This window comes from Lissotriton vulgaris, chromosome 7 (genome assembly GCF_964263255.1).
Source record: "Lissotriton vulgaris chromosome 7, aLisVul1.2, whole genome shotgun sequence".
NCBI classification, from domain to species: Eukaryota; Metazoa; Chordata; class Amphibia; order Caudata; family Salamandridae; genus Lissotriton; species Lissotriton vulgaris.
Genome location: NC_141695.1, coordinates 789,761,304 through 789,775,063, shown reverse-complemented (window position 1 = coordinate 789,775,063; position 13,760 = coordinate 789,761,304). Strand labels below are relative to the sequence as shown.

The following is a 13,760-nucleotide window of genomic DNA, read 5'->3' as shown; positions in this document are numbered from 1 at the left end:
CATATAACCGCGAGGATTATAATGCACTTAAGAGTATATGGTATGCGTTATCATGGAACAGCTATTAGGACTTGGTTCCGCAAGCTGCAAACGGGCTCAGCTCATGCCTGAGCACCATCTCACACGATTCCAAGCACTCTGCCTTCAGGATTGTCAAGGCCTGCCATAGGAGTGACTGATAGGAATCTGTGTGTCCATTTTAGGGTTAGATATAGGTATACTATATCTAAAACAAAGGGTGATTACACCACCTTGCCCCAGCTGTCGTGCAGCCAGTTGTGTCAGATTTAGATGGCCAGCCAGGGGTGGCATAATACATGCTGCAGCCCCTGGTAGGCCCTGGGTACACCTATGCTCTGAGTTACAGGGTCTGATAAGGTGGCCCAGTACCAATTGGATATGTACCTAAGGTACATGGAATCCATTTTACAGAGAGAGCAGTAGGCCTGGGGTCCTGAATAGCAGGGTCCCAGGTAAACTAAGTCGGAAAACCAGCAAAACACCAGGCAAAAAAGTTGGGGGCAACCATAGTCAGGTATCCACCTTCCTACAATGGACAAGAGCAGTCTTTAGGATAAACTCTAGAGGGCGTGTTAAGCCAGCTGTTATACCATCACATATACCCCTTGAACACCAAGTGAAAGGACACCACACAAGTTGTTATGAAAATAAAAGGATATTTATTTATAACACAACAACCCTGGACTCTTTATGAGGACAGGATGCTAAGCACAATACAAAACTCTTAAAAAAATACTGAAAGTCGCACAATTTACACAAATGCCCGAGGGGCACGAAAAACCATATACTACAAAAGTGGAATGCGAATTGCTAGCAGGTAAGTAACTATTCTCAGAGACTTTAGAATCGCTAGGCCTACAATGCTGAACCCTTAGATTAGAAGCAGGGGGCCTGGGAGCGCCGTGTGCAGAGTGGAAACTCTCACACGTAATGCGGGACAAAGTCTATGGATACTAGCAAATGCAAAGTTCGTGTTCTCGGGCGAACCCGACTAGGTGTGTAAAAAACTAAAGTGGATCTAGACACTTAGAGAGTGGTTCTACGCTGGAGCACCGTGGTACTCGGTTTACCTAGCCCAGGGGCTGCGGCTGCATAGGGTTCACGTGTCGTCGGGAATCCTCGTTGACGAACCAGGAGCCTGAAGTGGAAGTTGCTGGCAGGCGACCAGTGAAGATGTTCCGGGCTGATCCAAGGACGGATCAGTGAAGAAGGACACCTGTAAGCAGAGGGGACCGAGTTCTGAATCACTAGCCAGTGATTAGGTTGGCACCAGGATGGCACCGGACGAGGTCACTCAGCCAGGCGAAGAGGTGACACTGGATTCTGCTGCTGCACGGACCAGGGCGCTGATGTCGACCAGGCTGGAGGTCTGCGAGCTGCGCCACGTCGGATGTCTGCTGCTGGCGATGCTGGATCCGTTGAAGGAGGCAACAAGCCTTGGCTAAGGCAAGCTCGCGTGGCGACACAAAATGGCGTCTGGAGTGGACCAGGAGGGTCCGAGGAAGGTCCCCTTCAAGAGGAGACGAGGGCTAGTCTAGAGGAGCTAGACCAGCGGTGGAACAAATGTAGGACGTCGTCTGGAGGGTCACTAGCCAATGGGCAAGTGACCGGACAACGTGGCAAGCGACACAGAAGCAAAAGGGCCCCACGCAGATCTGGTGGATGCTGGGGGGCTGGACTTCGGTGCTCGTGCTGCTTGGGGTTGGGGCTTCTCTTACCCCAGTGCACCCACTCGAGGGTCCCTCGGTGGTCGTGCTGGTTCAGTGTCGTGCTGGTTCCGTTGATAGCCGGGTCCTCTGGTATCGTCACACCCACGGTTCTCAGCTGTGCTGTAGAGGCAGGTTGAGGTCAGAGAGGGCAGGGAGTCCGGGTCTCGTTGTGCTGGTCGGTCTGGTTCCGGAGGAAGGACGTTACAGCAAACCGCAAGATACTTAGTTGGTGCCTGCTGCTGCAGGGTGACTACTCCTTAGTCACAAGGGAGAAATCTTGAGAAGAAGTCTTGAGTTCCTTTCGTGGAAAGTAGTTTCAGGATTCAAAGATGATATAATTTGGAAGGGTCCCCGCTCCTACCTTTATTCTAAAGAAAAAAGGCTGGTACGCGACTAGGTCCTGCCCATGGGTGGGACCAGGAAGGGGGGTGGTTACACCCCTCTCCCCTGTCTGGACTTTCCCCAGCTCAGGGGCTGGTGTGCCCCTGGAACTGGTTCAAGCCGGCATATGCACAGTGAGCACCGGGGTGCCACTTGCAGTCACCTTCCTATTTAACCCCTGCCTACCTAGGATACACAAAACCCTGTCTGGGATGGTGCTAGCACCGCCCCTGACAGGAAACCCTTTGTCCAAGCTCTCCTCGCTGGAAGGACTCCCAGCAGCAGGAGGTCAGACTTGTGTCTGTGGTGGCAGCATCCATTTTGTGATGCTGAGGCTCGAGTTAACTTTAACCGGGGTTCACAGTTACATACATGTTGTGTCCCTCTAGAAGGGTGGAATGCTAACCCCGTCGCCAGAATTGGCGAGGGGTTAGCATTCCAATTCGTATGACACCTTACTCGACATGTTTTGATAAAGCGATACCAGAGTTGGCAAATAACCGCGAGGATTATAATGCACTTAAGAGTATATGGTACACGTTATCATGGAACAGCTATTAGGACTTGGTTCCGCAAGCTGCAAATGGGCTCAGCTCATGCCAGAGCACCATCTCACATGATTCCAAGCACTCTGCCTTCAGGATTGTTAAGGCCTGCCATAGGAGTGACTGATAGGAATACATGTGTCCATTTTAGGGTTAGATATAGGTATACTATATCTAAAGCAAAGGGTGATTACACCATCTTGCCCCAGAGTTCGTGCAGCCAGTTGTGTCAGATTTAGATGGCCAGCCAGGGGTGGCATAATACATGCTGCAGCCCCTGGTAGGCTCTGGGTACACCTATGCCCTGGGTACAGGGACTGATAAGGTGGCCCAGTACCAATTGGTATATGCACCTAAGGTACACGTGTCAATTTAGTGAGAGAACAGCTAGGCTGTGGGTCTGATTAGCAGGCCCACAGCCAGGGAAGTCGTAAACCAGTGAAGCAAAAAGCAAAAATCTGGGTTGATCATAGGATTGCAGACCCTACTCTCCTACACAGGTATCCTGTAGTTTGTCTCAACCAGTCGGAACTGTCTTTACTTACCTATATCGTAATTTGTTCATGCCCATTGACTTTGCATTGAAACCCGCGAATGTGTTCTAACACTGCACACGCGTCCCGTGGGCCTCCTGCTCCTTACTTACTTATTTACTTACTTACTTACTCCTTACAGATACCGCCCTTCTCGCCGTCATCGAGGAGGCAAGGTGCATTCTGGATTCAGGAGGGTCAGTGGCAGTGATCCTCCTGGACCTCAGCGCAGCCTTTGACACGGTTAACCATCGTGTCCTACTCCATCGGCTGGCCGCGGCAGGGCTCGCAGGTTCGGCGCTCACATGGATAGAATCCTTCCTTTCAGGGCGCTCGTTCCAGGTATGGGATGGCAACTCCCACTCTGCCTCCCTCCCCCTCACAAGCGGAGTCCCCCAGGGGTCATCACTAAGCCCCACTTTATTTAATGCATACATGGCCCCCCTCGAGGATGTCGTCGCCCCCTTCGGGATCAAGATAGTGAGCTACGCGGACGACACGCAATTGGTCGTCTCACTCTCACATCTGGACAACCACCCAGACAATCTGCTGAACTGCCTCCAGGAAATTCACCACTGGATGTGCGAGTCATCGCTCAAACTAAACGGATCAAAGACAGAAGTCATGCTTTTGGGCAAGCAATGGACCACCATCCCCCCATCGGTCTGGCCAGACGTTTTCGGGGAAGTTCCCACCCCGAAACAAGAAATTAAGACCCTAGGAGTCTGGCTGGAACCCGAGCTGTCGCTGAAAACTCAAGCAGCCAAAACAGCAGGCACCTGTTTTGGTCTCAAGCGCTCCATCCGCAGGATCCTCCCACTACTTCCGCCCCTATCTAGGAAACTCTTGGTCCAAGGTCTGATCCTTGCGTGGCTAGACTACAGCAACATGGTCTATCTGGGAGCTCCTGAAGCCACCATGACTAAACTTCAGCGTACGCAAAACGCAGCCGCCCGGCTCCTTATGAACCTCCCTTCCAGAGTCTCAGCCAGACCAGCGATCAAGGCCCTCCACTGGCTTCCAATACGTCAAAGGGTAGAATTCAAGGCCCTGTGCACTGCACACAAACTTCTCAACGGTCTTGGCCCTGCTATCCTGAGAGACCTGGTCACTCCATACAAGGCCCCCAGGTCCCTACGCTCGGACAATGAGCGTCTGGCCAACGTCCCCAGATACAGGAAGGCACGCACCGGCGGCCGACGCTTTTCTGTAAAAGCATCCTCTGGATGGAACTCACTTCCTCGCCCCCTGCGGCTGGAACCCAGCCATCTCATTTTCCGGAAAAAATTGAAAACTCTGCTGTTCCCAAAATAAAGCTCCCTTTCCCCTCTGGTCTCCACAAATGTTACAGCGCGGGGATGCCTCCGGGTCACCAGGCGCTCTATAAATCGCTAAATAAATAAATTACTTAAGGTTAGGGTAGTGTAGCCCCTGCGATTCTACAGCCTCTGGGCATCCTGATTTCTTCTATCGTTCTACTTATACATTTACTTAGTATATGGTTTGTCGTGCCCCTACGGCACCATTGTAATTTGTGCGACTTACTGTATTTTTCTTACGAGTTTTGTTATGTGCTTAGCCCTCTGATCTCATAAAGAGTTCAGAGGTGTTTGTTAGTAATAAAGATATTGTTTATTTTCATACCAACTTGTGTGGTGTCCTTTCATCTGGTATTCAAGGGGTTATATGTGGTAAAACAGCTGGCTTCACATGCCAAAAGAGTTTAGCCTAAGACTGCTTTGTCCATGCTACCTTTAGGATAGCTGGTCCATAAGGTTGACTTACAACCAATCACCATAAGGGTTGTTTGGACTGAAACAAGGTGATCACTAGAACTAGTGAGCATCATATATCAGGCCAACTTCTCACAGTCGTCAGCCACCTCCAGACTACGGCCGATCTCCTGCACCTGCTGGGGTTCTCCATCAACGTGCCGAAGTCTCACCTGTGTCCCTCCCAGAAGCTCCTCTTTATCGGAGCGGTTCTGAACTCGGCGCAGTTTCGGGTTTATCCTCCCGAACAATGGGTTCGGGATATTCAGGCTATGATTCCGATCTTTCAGCCTTTATCCCGAGTCTCGGTCAGGTTGACGCTGCGGCTTCTGGGGCTGATGGCCCCCTGCATCCTTCTGGTGCATCATGCCCGGTGGCGGATGCGGGCTCTGCAGTGGGACCTGAAGTTTCAGTGGGCCCAGCATCAGGGCAACTTGTCCGACCATGTCTTGATCTCGGAGGGCACTGCAAGACAGTTGCAGTGGTGGCTCACGGACCGCGATTGTGTCAGTGGCAGATCCCTCTCCCTACCCCACCCGGAGCACGTACTTGTGACGGACGCGTCCCTCCTGGGCTGGGGGGGCCACATGGGAGAGGCGGAGATCAGAGGCCTCTGGTCTCCGGCGGAGTCCCGGCTCCACATCAACCTTCTGGAGCTGAGGGCGATCCGTCTTGCACTGAAGGCATTCCTCCCCTCTGTCCGGGGGAGTGTAGTGCAGGTGTTCACAGACAACAACACCGCCATGTGGTACTGCAACAAACAGGGCGGGGTGGGGCCGTGGACCCTATGCTAGGAGGCTCTGCGCCTCTGGCAGTGGCTGGAACATCAGGGCGTGACCCTGGTGGTTCAACACCTGGCAGGTTCTCTGAACGCCAGGGCGGACGAACTCAGCCGCCGGTGCCTGATGGATCACGAATGGCGTCTGAACTCTGACGTGGCGCAAGGCCTCTTTCAGCAGTGGGGAGAGCCTTAGTTAGATCTATTCGCCACAGAAGAGAACGCGCAATGTAATCAGTTCTGCGCGTTGGAGTTTCCAAGGCGGCACTCGCTCGGAGACGCTTTTCGTCGCAAGTGGAGTTGCGGTCTATTGTACGCCTTTCTGCCTATACCACTTCTGCCCAGAGTGCTGAAGAAGATCAGGCGCGATCGGGCCCAGGTTATCCTTGTGGCTCCGGACTGGGCACGAAGATACTGGTATCCCGAGCTACTCAGCATGTCAATCGATCCCCCGATTCATCTGCCTCTTCGGGAGGACCTTCTGTCGCAGCAGCAGGGAACGGTCCTCCAACCGAACCTGTCGAGTCTCCACCTACGAGCTTGGTGATTGAGCGGCGACAGTTGAGGCCATTTGACTTGCCTCCCGAAGTCTGTAATGTCATTCTGGCAGCCAGGCGTCCCTCCACGAAGTCGGGAAACCGCCTGCAGGTGAAACAGATTTGTGGCATGGTGCACAGCAAAGGCTGTGGATCCACTTTCTGCACCCCTTTCTGAGGTTCTCCTCTTCCTTCTTTCTCTTGCCCAGCAGGGCTCTGCTCTGGGCACTATCAAGGGCTACCTTTCTGCCCTTTCCGCCTTCGTAAGGCTACCCGAACAACCTTCCTTGTTCAAGTCCCCGATTGTAAACCGGTTTTTAAAAGGGCATCACACACATGTTTCCTCCAGTTCCCTTTGTGATGCCCCAGTGGGACTTGAATCTTGTGCTTACCTACCTAATGTGTGCTCCCTTTGAGCCGCTCCACAACTGTCCTCTCCGTCTTCTTACCCTGAAGCCTGCCTTCCTGGTTGCCATCACCTCTGCCAGGAGAGTGATTGATCTCCAGGCTCTTTCTTCTACACCTCCTTTCCTCTCTGTTCACCCGGACAAGGTCGTTTTGCGGACAAGACCCTCTTTCCTGCACAAGGTTGTCACGGCCTTCCACATTGAGCAGTCCATTACCTTGCCCACCTTCTTTCCGCCTCCGCATCCCTCGAAAGAGGAAGAGAGGCTCCACCGTCTGGACCCAAAACGTGCGCTCTCTTACTATCTGGATCGCACACGCCAGTTCCCGGTGGATGACCAACTCTTTGTTGGTTACATGGGCGCTAAGAAGGGAAAGGCGGTGCACATGCGGACCATCTCGCGGTGGATCATCTTGTGTATCCAGGCGTGTTATTCCTTGGCTAAGAAGGAACCCCCTGTTGGACTGAGGGCTCATTCCACTCGGGCCACGTCGACTACAACTACCCTGGGCCGGGGAGTGCCCTTACAGGACATTTGCCAGGCAGCTAAGTGGGCCTCGCTGCACACGTTTGCAAGACTCTATTGCCTGGACAGCCAAGTCCGGAGGGATGGCTTCTTTGGCCGTTCCATCCTCCAGGACTTTCTGGTGTGATTATTGGTTCGCAGACCCACCACCAGGGTTGGTATTGCTGGGGTATCTATTCTAAGGTAAGGAATCTATCACTAACGTGTCTCTTTCAGATGCACAAGTTACTACTTGTGTAACGATATATCTGTAAGAGACATTAGTTAGTGATAGATTCCTTACCAACCCACCCATCCTCCCCGTTCTGCGAAACGATATCTAGGGTTAAGGCCATCCTCTTTCAGGGCCCTAGTTTTATGGCACCAGTGTTGGTTCTATCATGGCTCTGCGTATCTGGCGCAGAAAAGCTGTGTATCAGAACGGACGTCAGTGCGCATGGGCGGCGTCTATGTACTCCGACGTCATTCCAGCGCTAATGACGACGGACGCGGAGCCGCGGATGGCGCCTGCCGGCGCAGGGGTATTGGTACACAAAAAATTTCCAGATCCAGTCTGACGCCTGGGGATATTCTAAGGTAAGGAATCTATCACTAACTAATGTCTCTTACAGATCTATTGTTACACAAGTAGTAACTTGTGCAATGTTCTGACTCAAAAGCATGATTACTAATGGAGCTCCTCACTTTACCTGTGTTTTTTGTTAACATGCAGGATCCGTTTGCAGAAGTGCCTACTAAGTATAAAGATGCTTTGATTCAGGAGGATATCCGGCAGCTGAATATGTTCTTGGCCCAGGCCAATCTGGACATCTTCCTGCTCGAGCTGCACGAAATGATTGTGTTGAAACTGAAGCGCATCCGCACATTGGATGAATTTAAGCCCTCCTGGAGGTAAAATGTGTGCCCTGTATGTAAAATCTTAAGCTGTTCAGCTCTGACTATAAATAGTGACTACCAGGAACTCACACACTGCTGCCAAGGGTTGTTGTTTCTGTTCATGTTGATTCTGCTGTTTTGTTGTACATCTTTATTATTGGTGTGTAAATGGTCCCAGGTACCCCTTTCCACCACACCACACGGTCTTGTGTTACTCAATACATTTTAACTACAACGTGGGAGATGCGCGACCCTGTAATGAATTTTACACAAGTCACTAACAAAAATTGCTCATGAAGCACCGAACACAGGCTGAGTTCATGGTGGGCATTTCTAAATGTTTAACTCAGAGATTAAGTAAGAGAATTGTGAAATAGTGTACCTTCATAATAGAAAAAGCATACTTGTAACTATTCATAGTCTGTAAATCCAGCCACTTCATCACCTCCTCAGCAGATTTCCCACTATCTTTGGCTTGCAAACCTTGTTCTCAGAAGCTCTTGGCCAGTGTTGCTCTTGCCGATAGGGCAATCGGGCAGTGCCTGATGGGCTGGTTTCATAGATTACTGTGTAGGTCTTTATTTGTTGTGGTTGTGCGTTGGCTTATTTGTCTGCTGGTCAATATGGTATATATATATATATAATATATATATATATATATATATATATCTCCAATCCTGGTTCTCCTGGCATATGAAAAGACAGGCACCGCCTCCGTGGGTTTCAAGATCAAAGGTTTTTAATCAGAAAAAGGACCAGATGCGTTTCGGCAGACAAGTCCGCCTTGTTCACTACATCTGGCTACACCAAGTTAGTGAGCAGTATTTATAGTGGTGCAAAGTAACTGTTTGGAGGTCAGGTTACACCCAAGTTACATGTGACATACAATAGACATGGAAGAGATATTGTCACATAAAAAAGTGCAAGTCATCATAAAATGTGAAGAAAGACATGTAAATAATTATTTGCATTGGAACATTTAATTATTGTTGAAGGGTGCTGGAGATGTTCATGTACTTGTAATCCCAGAAACGACTTATTTGCGCCCCTGGGTATGGCTGTAAGGACCTTTACTTTCCCTAAATGTTCTGCGCTCGTGTACGTGCTGTCACTGACATGGATGATTTGGATATGCCTCTAAATCTGTGTCCTGGGCGCGCAGCTTCTGTACGGCCAACACTCTCAGGTACGTCTGTTCGTTTGTCGGTGTTGCTGGTTAGAGCTCAGTGTCTTGCTCTTCCATGGCAATCACACCCCCCAATATGTTGCTGTAGGATTGTGTTTGGGGGTCCCGGCACGGTGCAAAGGTAAAATGACTAATGTTGGCATCATTTGGGAGGCAGCCGGGTTTGCCGTTTGTCTCTCCATAATGGAGCGGAGAGCGCCTGATGCCGTGCTAATGCAGGGTTGGCCTTTTACATGGGTGGGATACTCCCGGGGTCTGTTTGGAGGTGGATGCCGTGGGCCTTTGTCAGTTTGGCGCACTGAAGGTATTTGTGCATCAAGTGTTAGTTGTACCTGGTGCTGTTGTCTCTAGCCCGTATGTGAAGGGTATTGCTAAATCGCGTGGTGCGATGTGAAAAGTTCCCTGGTGTTAACCGAGTCCATTTCATGGTGCTGGAAGAATTAGGCACCTGTGGGCTTTTAGGGCGGGCTTTGGTTTGGGGATGCCACGTGTGGTTAAGGTCTCTGCAGCAGGGTACGTGGGCCTTAGGGTCCGTTACTAGGATCTATATTTGTGTGGCGTAAATGCATGCACTAATGGCCTGACCTGGTCATCGTGTTTGTGAGTGTGGTGAATGTGTGGTTACTATTTACATTGTTGCGTGCTAAGAGTGAATTTAAAAAAAGATGGTGAAGCAAGATGTTCACAGTCAAATGGGTTTATTAAATCGGCACGAGGGGGCTGTCTTGAGAATGTGTGGAGTGCAGTTTACAGATGTACATTGAGGGCTTCATCAGAGTTGTGCCCGTTGGGGATTTTGCAATCTAATTGGAAGATGTATTTAGACTCTAGTCTTCTGAGTGCTTGTAGCCTTTTTCCACCCCTGGGGTTTTGTGCCACACTGTCTATGACAAAGTAAGTGAGGTCTTCTGATTTGCCGTTGTGGTGGGCGTTGATATGCCTTGCCACTGGGTATGATGGATCATCGTTGGAAATTGCTCTAAGGTGTTGTAAGATTCTCAAGTGCACTGAATGAATGGTACTGCCTACATAAAGTTTCTTGCAGGTGCAGCTGAGAACGTACACTGCATAGTCTGTTTTGCATGTGTAGTGTTCTTTGATTGCAAAGGCTGTTTGTCTGAAGGGAAAATTGACTGTTTTGGTATTTATTCCATGCTTGCATGCTTTGCATTTTGTACACTTAAACAAGCCTGTTTGTGCCTGTAGCCAGGACTTGTTTTTGTGAGAGTTGGTGCGTTGTTTACTAGCTCCTGTCTAATGGAGGTGGCTCTACGAAAGGTTAGCAGTGGTAATTTTGCGCACTGTGGGCCACGGGTTGGATCATTTCTGATAAGAGGCCAGTGCCTGTATAAGATTTTTCTCAGGTTGTTGTGGTATTTGTTGTATCCTGCTATCAGTCTGGGCGCCATGGCTGGTTTGGTCATGGTGGGTTCAGGGTTGGCTTTTGTGTATTTGTGTAGCAACTCAGACCTATTGAGGTTGTTGCTCTTTTCCCTGGCCTTGTTCAGAGTCTTTTGGCTGTAGTCTCTGTCTCGGAGTCTGTCACAAAGACTATCGATGCTTGTAATTAGATCTTTCTCTAGGCTGCAGTTTCTTTTCATCCTAAGGCACTCCGCGTAAGGTATGCTCTCTTTAAGGCTGGTAGGATGGAAACTGGTGGCGTGTAGAATGGCATTCCCTGTGGTTTCCTTCCTGTGGGTTTGTTTCTCTGCCTTTCCTCCTGCCTGAAAGACATCTAGATCTAAGAATACAATTGTGTTCTTACTGGTGGTGCAGGTGAATTTGAGGTTAAACCCGTTATCATTAATGGCTGTGGCAAACGCTAGTGCACTTTCTTCAGTGCCTCGCCATACCATAAAAATATCATCAATGTAGCGTTTGTATAGTACTACATTGTTCGTCACTGTGTGGTGGTGTTGGACCATGAGTACTTGCTCCTCCCACCAGCCCATATTCAAATTCGCATAGCTGGGGGCGAAGCAAGTAACCATGGCTTTGCCCTGTTGTTGTTTGTACAGTAGTTTATTGTAGGAGAATGTATTGTTGTCTAGGCACCATTCTGTCATCTGTAGGAGCATCATAGTGTGTTGGTGTAGAGTGATGTCCCTTTTGCCCAGATAGTGACGCATGGCATTAAGTCCATCTGAGTGCCTGATGCTGGTGTTTAAGCTTTGTACATCTAGTGTGACAAATAATCAGGGTGCCATGCAAAATCTGCAATGTTACTCAAAAAGTCTCCAGTGTCCTGTAGAAAAGCCGGTAGCGTTCGTACTAGTGGCTATAGGAAGAAATCTATGTACTTGCTAGTGTGTTCAAACAAGCTTCCTATGGCTGAGATTATTGGTCTGCCCGGTGGACAATCGATGTTTTTGTGGACCCTAGGTATCAGGTATAGTTGGGGGGGTGATGGGATAATCATTTTTGAGGAAATCTATATATTCACGCTCCTAAACTCCCTTCCATAACAAAGAAGTCGAAGGAGCACTCAAGTCGGGCGGCGTTGAAGATTTTTAATCAGCCAGCAGCAAGTCAAGACAGACGCGTTTCGTTTCCTTCGTCAGTATCTATGTTTGACGCCACGAGGACGCCATTTTCTGGGCTGAATTGACGAGAACCAATCAATGGTGTGTAAAATCACGTGGTAGCAAGACATCGTAATCTGGGACGGCGGAGGCTATACATGCTTAATATTGAGTAATTGTGTTATCCAATTTGAACATATACACACACAATATGACCAGAAAGCCTTCTTTGCAATGTCTGTAATGTATATGCACTTTACTACCCGTAAGCAACCTAGTAACTTGATAAAGTGATGACCGCATTAATAACATAAGATTTGTTATGAGACAGTTTAGAAAAGAAAAAGGGACATTTGGTGTAAAATGTATGAATATACCATTATGAATATGACTCCGGTATTGTGAACATTGACTATGTTAAGATGGTCGACAATTACCCCCATATATGTAAAGTTTTTTTGTCGCCACTGGGCGTGTAGCCGTAGTGACGGCAAATCAGTTAAAATAGCGTCCTCGCAGCGTCAAACATTGACACTGACGAAGGAAACGAAACGCGTCTGTCTTGACTTGCTGCTGGCTGATTAAAAATCTTCTACGCCGCCCGACTTGAGTGCTCTTTTGACTTTTTTGTTATGGAAGGGAGTTTTGGAGTGTGAATCTATATCGCGGGGCACCACCGCGAAGAGCACCCGCCCACGAGTGCACCGGCTTGTTGGAGCAACTGGAGCTGCTATATATATATATATATATATATTTCTGTGGATTCTCTTATATCTCCAGAAACATTACCTGCAGCAATCTCAAATCTATGCAGTCTTCATACCTTGGAAAACACTCATACAGTGTACCCTTACAAATTCAAAACTGCCCCAGTTTGCACACACAGGCTTTTTTTTGGTTGTAATTAGTTCACTAATGGGGGCGACTTTATTTTGGCACTCGCGCGTATTTTCTGTCCCATTCCGACCCATCACATACACTCACCTACAACCAAGGCGGAAGGGGGGTGGGCATCGGGAGGGGTACGGGGAGGATACGAGGGGAGGGAGAGAAGACACGGGAGGATACCAGGAAGTAGTACTAGTCCGCCCTAGAAAGCAATGTGAAGAGGTCACTCAGAGCTCAAGTATCAAGATGAGCGATGTAGTCCTGACTGCCCATGGGGTACATTACTAGTCAAATGAAGCACTCGAAGGTACTTGGGTCACACAAGTTCTCAAAAGTCACTAGCCAGAAACTGAAAGCACGGGCCCCACATTCTTACATATTGGGGCAATGTTCCTTCAACCAATGCAGTGATCTTTTCCATGGCCAGCACGTTCTAACATTGACGATACCAGTGCAAGTGTATTCACACTACATCATTACCCCAGTTCACCAGAAATGCTTGGCATGCTGCCTGAAGAGCGAGGGTAATCGCCTTGCCTCTAGAGGATTTCAGTGGATATGCAAGAGGGTTGGGAAGACCCAGCAATATGTAGTTTAAAAAACGGGAAATCTCATTTGAGAAGATGTTATCTGTGTCTCGGAGGGCCTCCTCCCAGTACCACTGTAGTTTGGGGCAATGCCAGAGAATGCGGTTAAGGGTGCACACTGCCCACAGTGGCGCCACAGATCCTTAGCCAGTAGCGGGGCGATATGGAGGGCGGGGAGGGGCAGGGTGGGGGTAGTGAACACCGGAATATGGATGAACGGAGGTAAGTAAACAATGAAATAAATAAAACGAATTTAGTTGTGCGGGCTGCATCGCAAAATGTCATTGTGCGCGCCAAATGCGATGCAGCGCACACAACGAAATTCGTTTTATTTATTTGTTTACTTGCCTTCGATTCCCATGTTCGAAAGGGAGAGTAAATATCTCCCAGGCTCTCCAGGGTTGACCACCAGCCCATGCAAGGGATAACAGATGCAATCAGAGATGGTGTCTGAAATAGAGCGGCATGGGTAGCGGCAGATTTTTAAATAAATA

General features: G+C 49.2%; 1 protein-coding gene across 1 annotated transcript in view; it reads left to right on the top strand.

Annotated features, from left to right (window-relative positions):
* Window positions 1–13,760, top strand: part of RNF213 (ring finger protein 213) — a 2,876,335-nt gene that overhangs the window by 2,824,268 nt on the left and 38,307 nt on the right. The window contains exon 65 of the mRNA XM_086931045.1: window positions 7,920–8,098. Coding sequence (XP_086787171.1) covers window positions 7,920–8,098 — 179 coding nt within the window. The remainder of the gene's footprint in view (window positions 1–7,919; window positions 8,099–13,760) is intronic.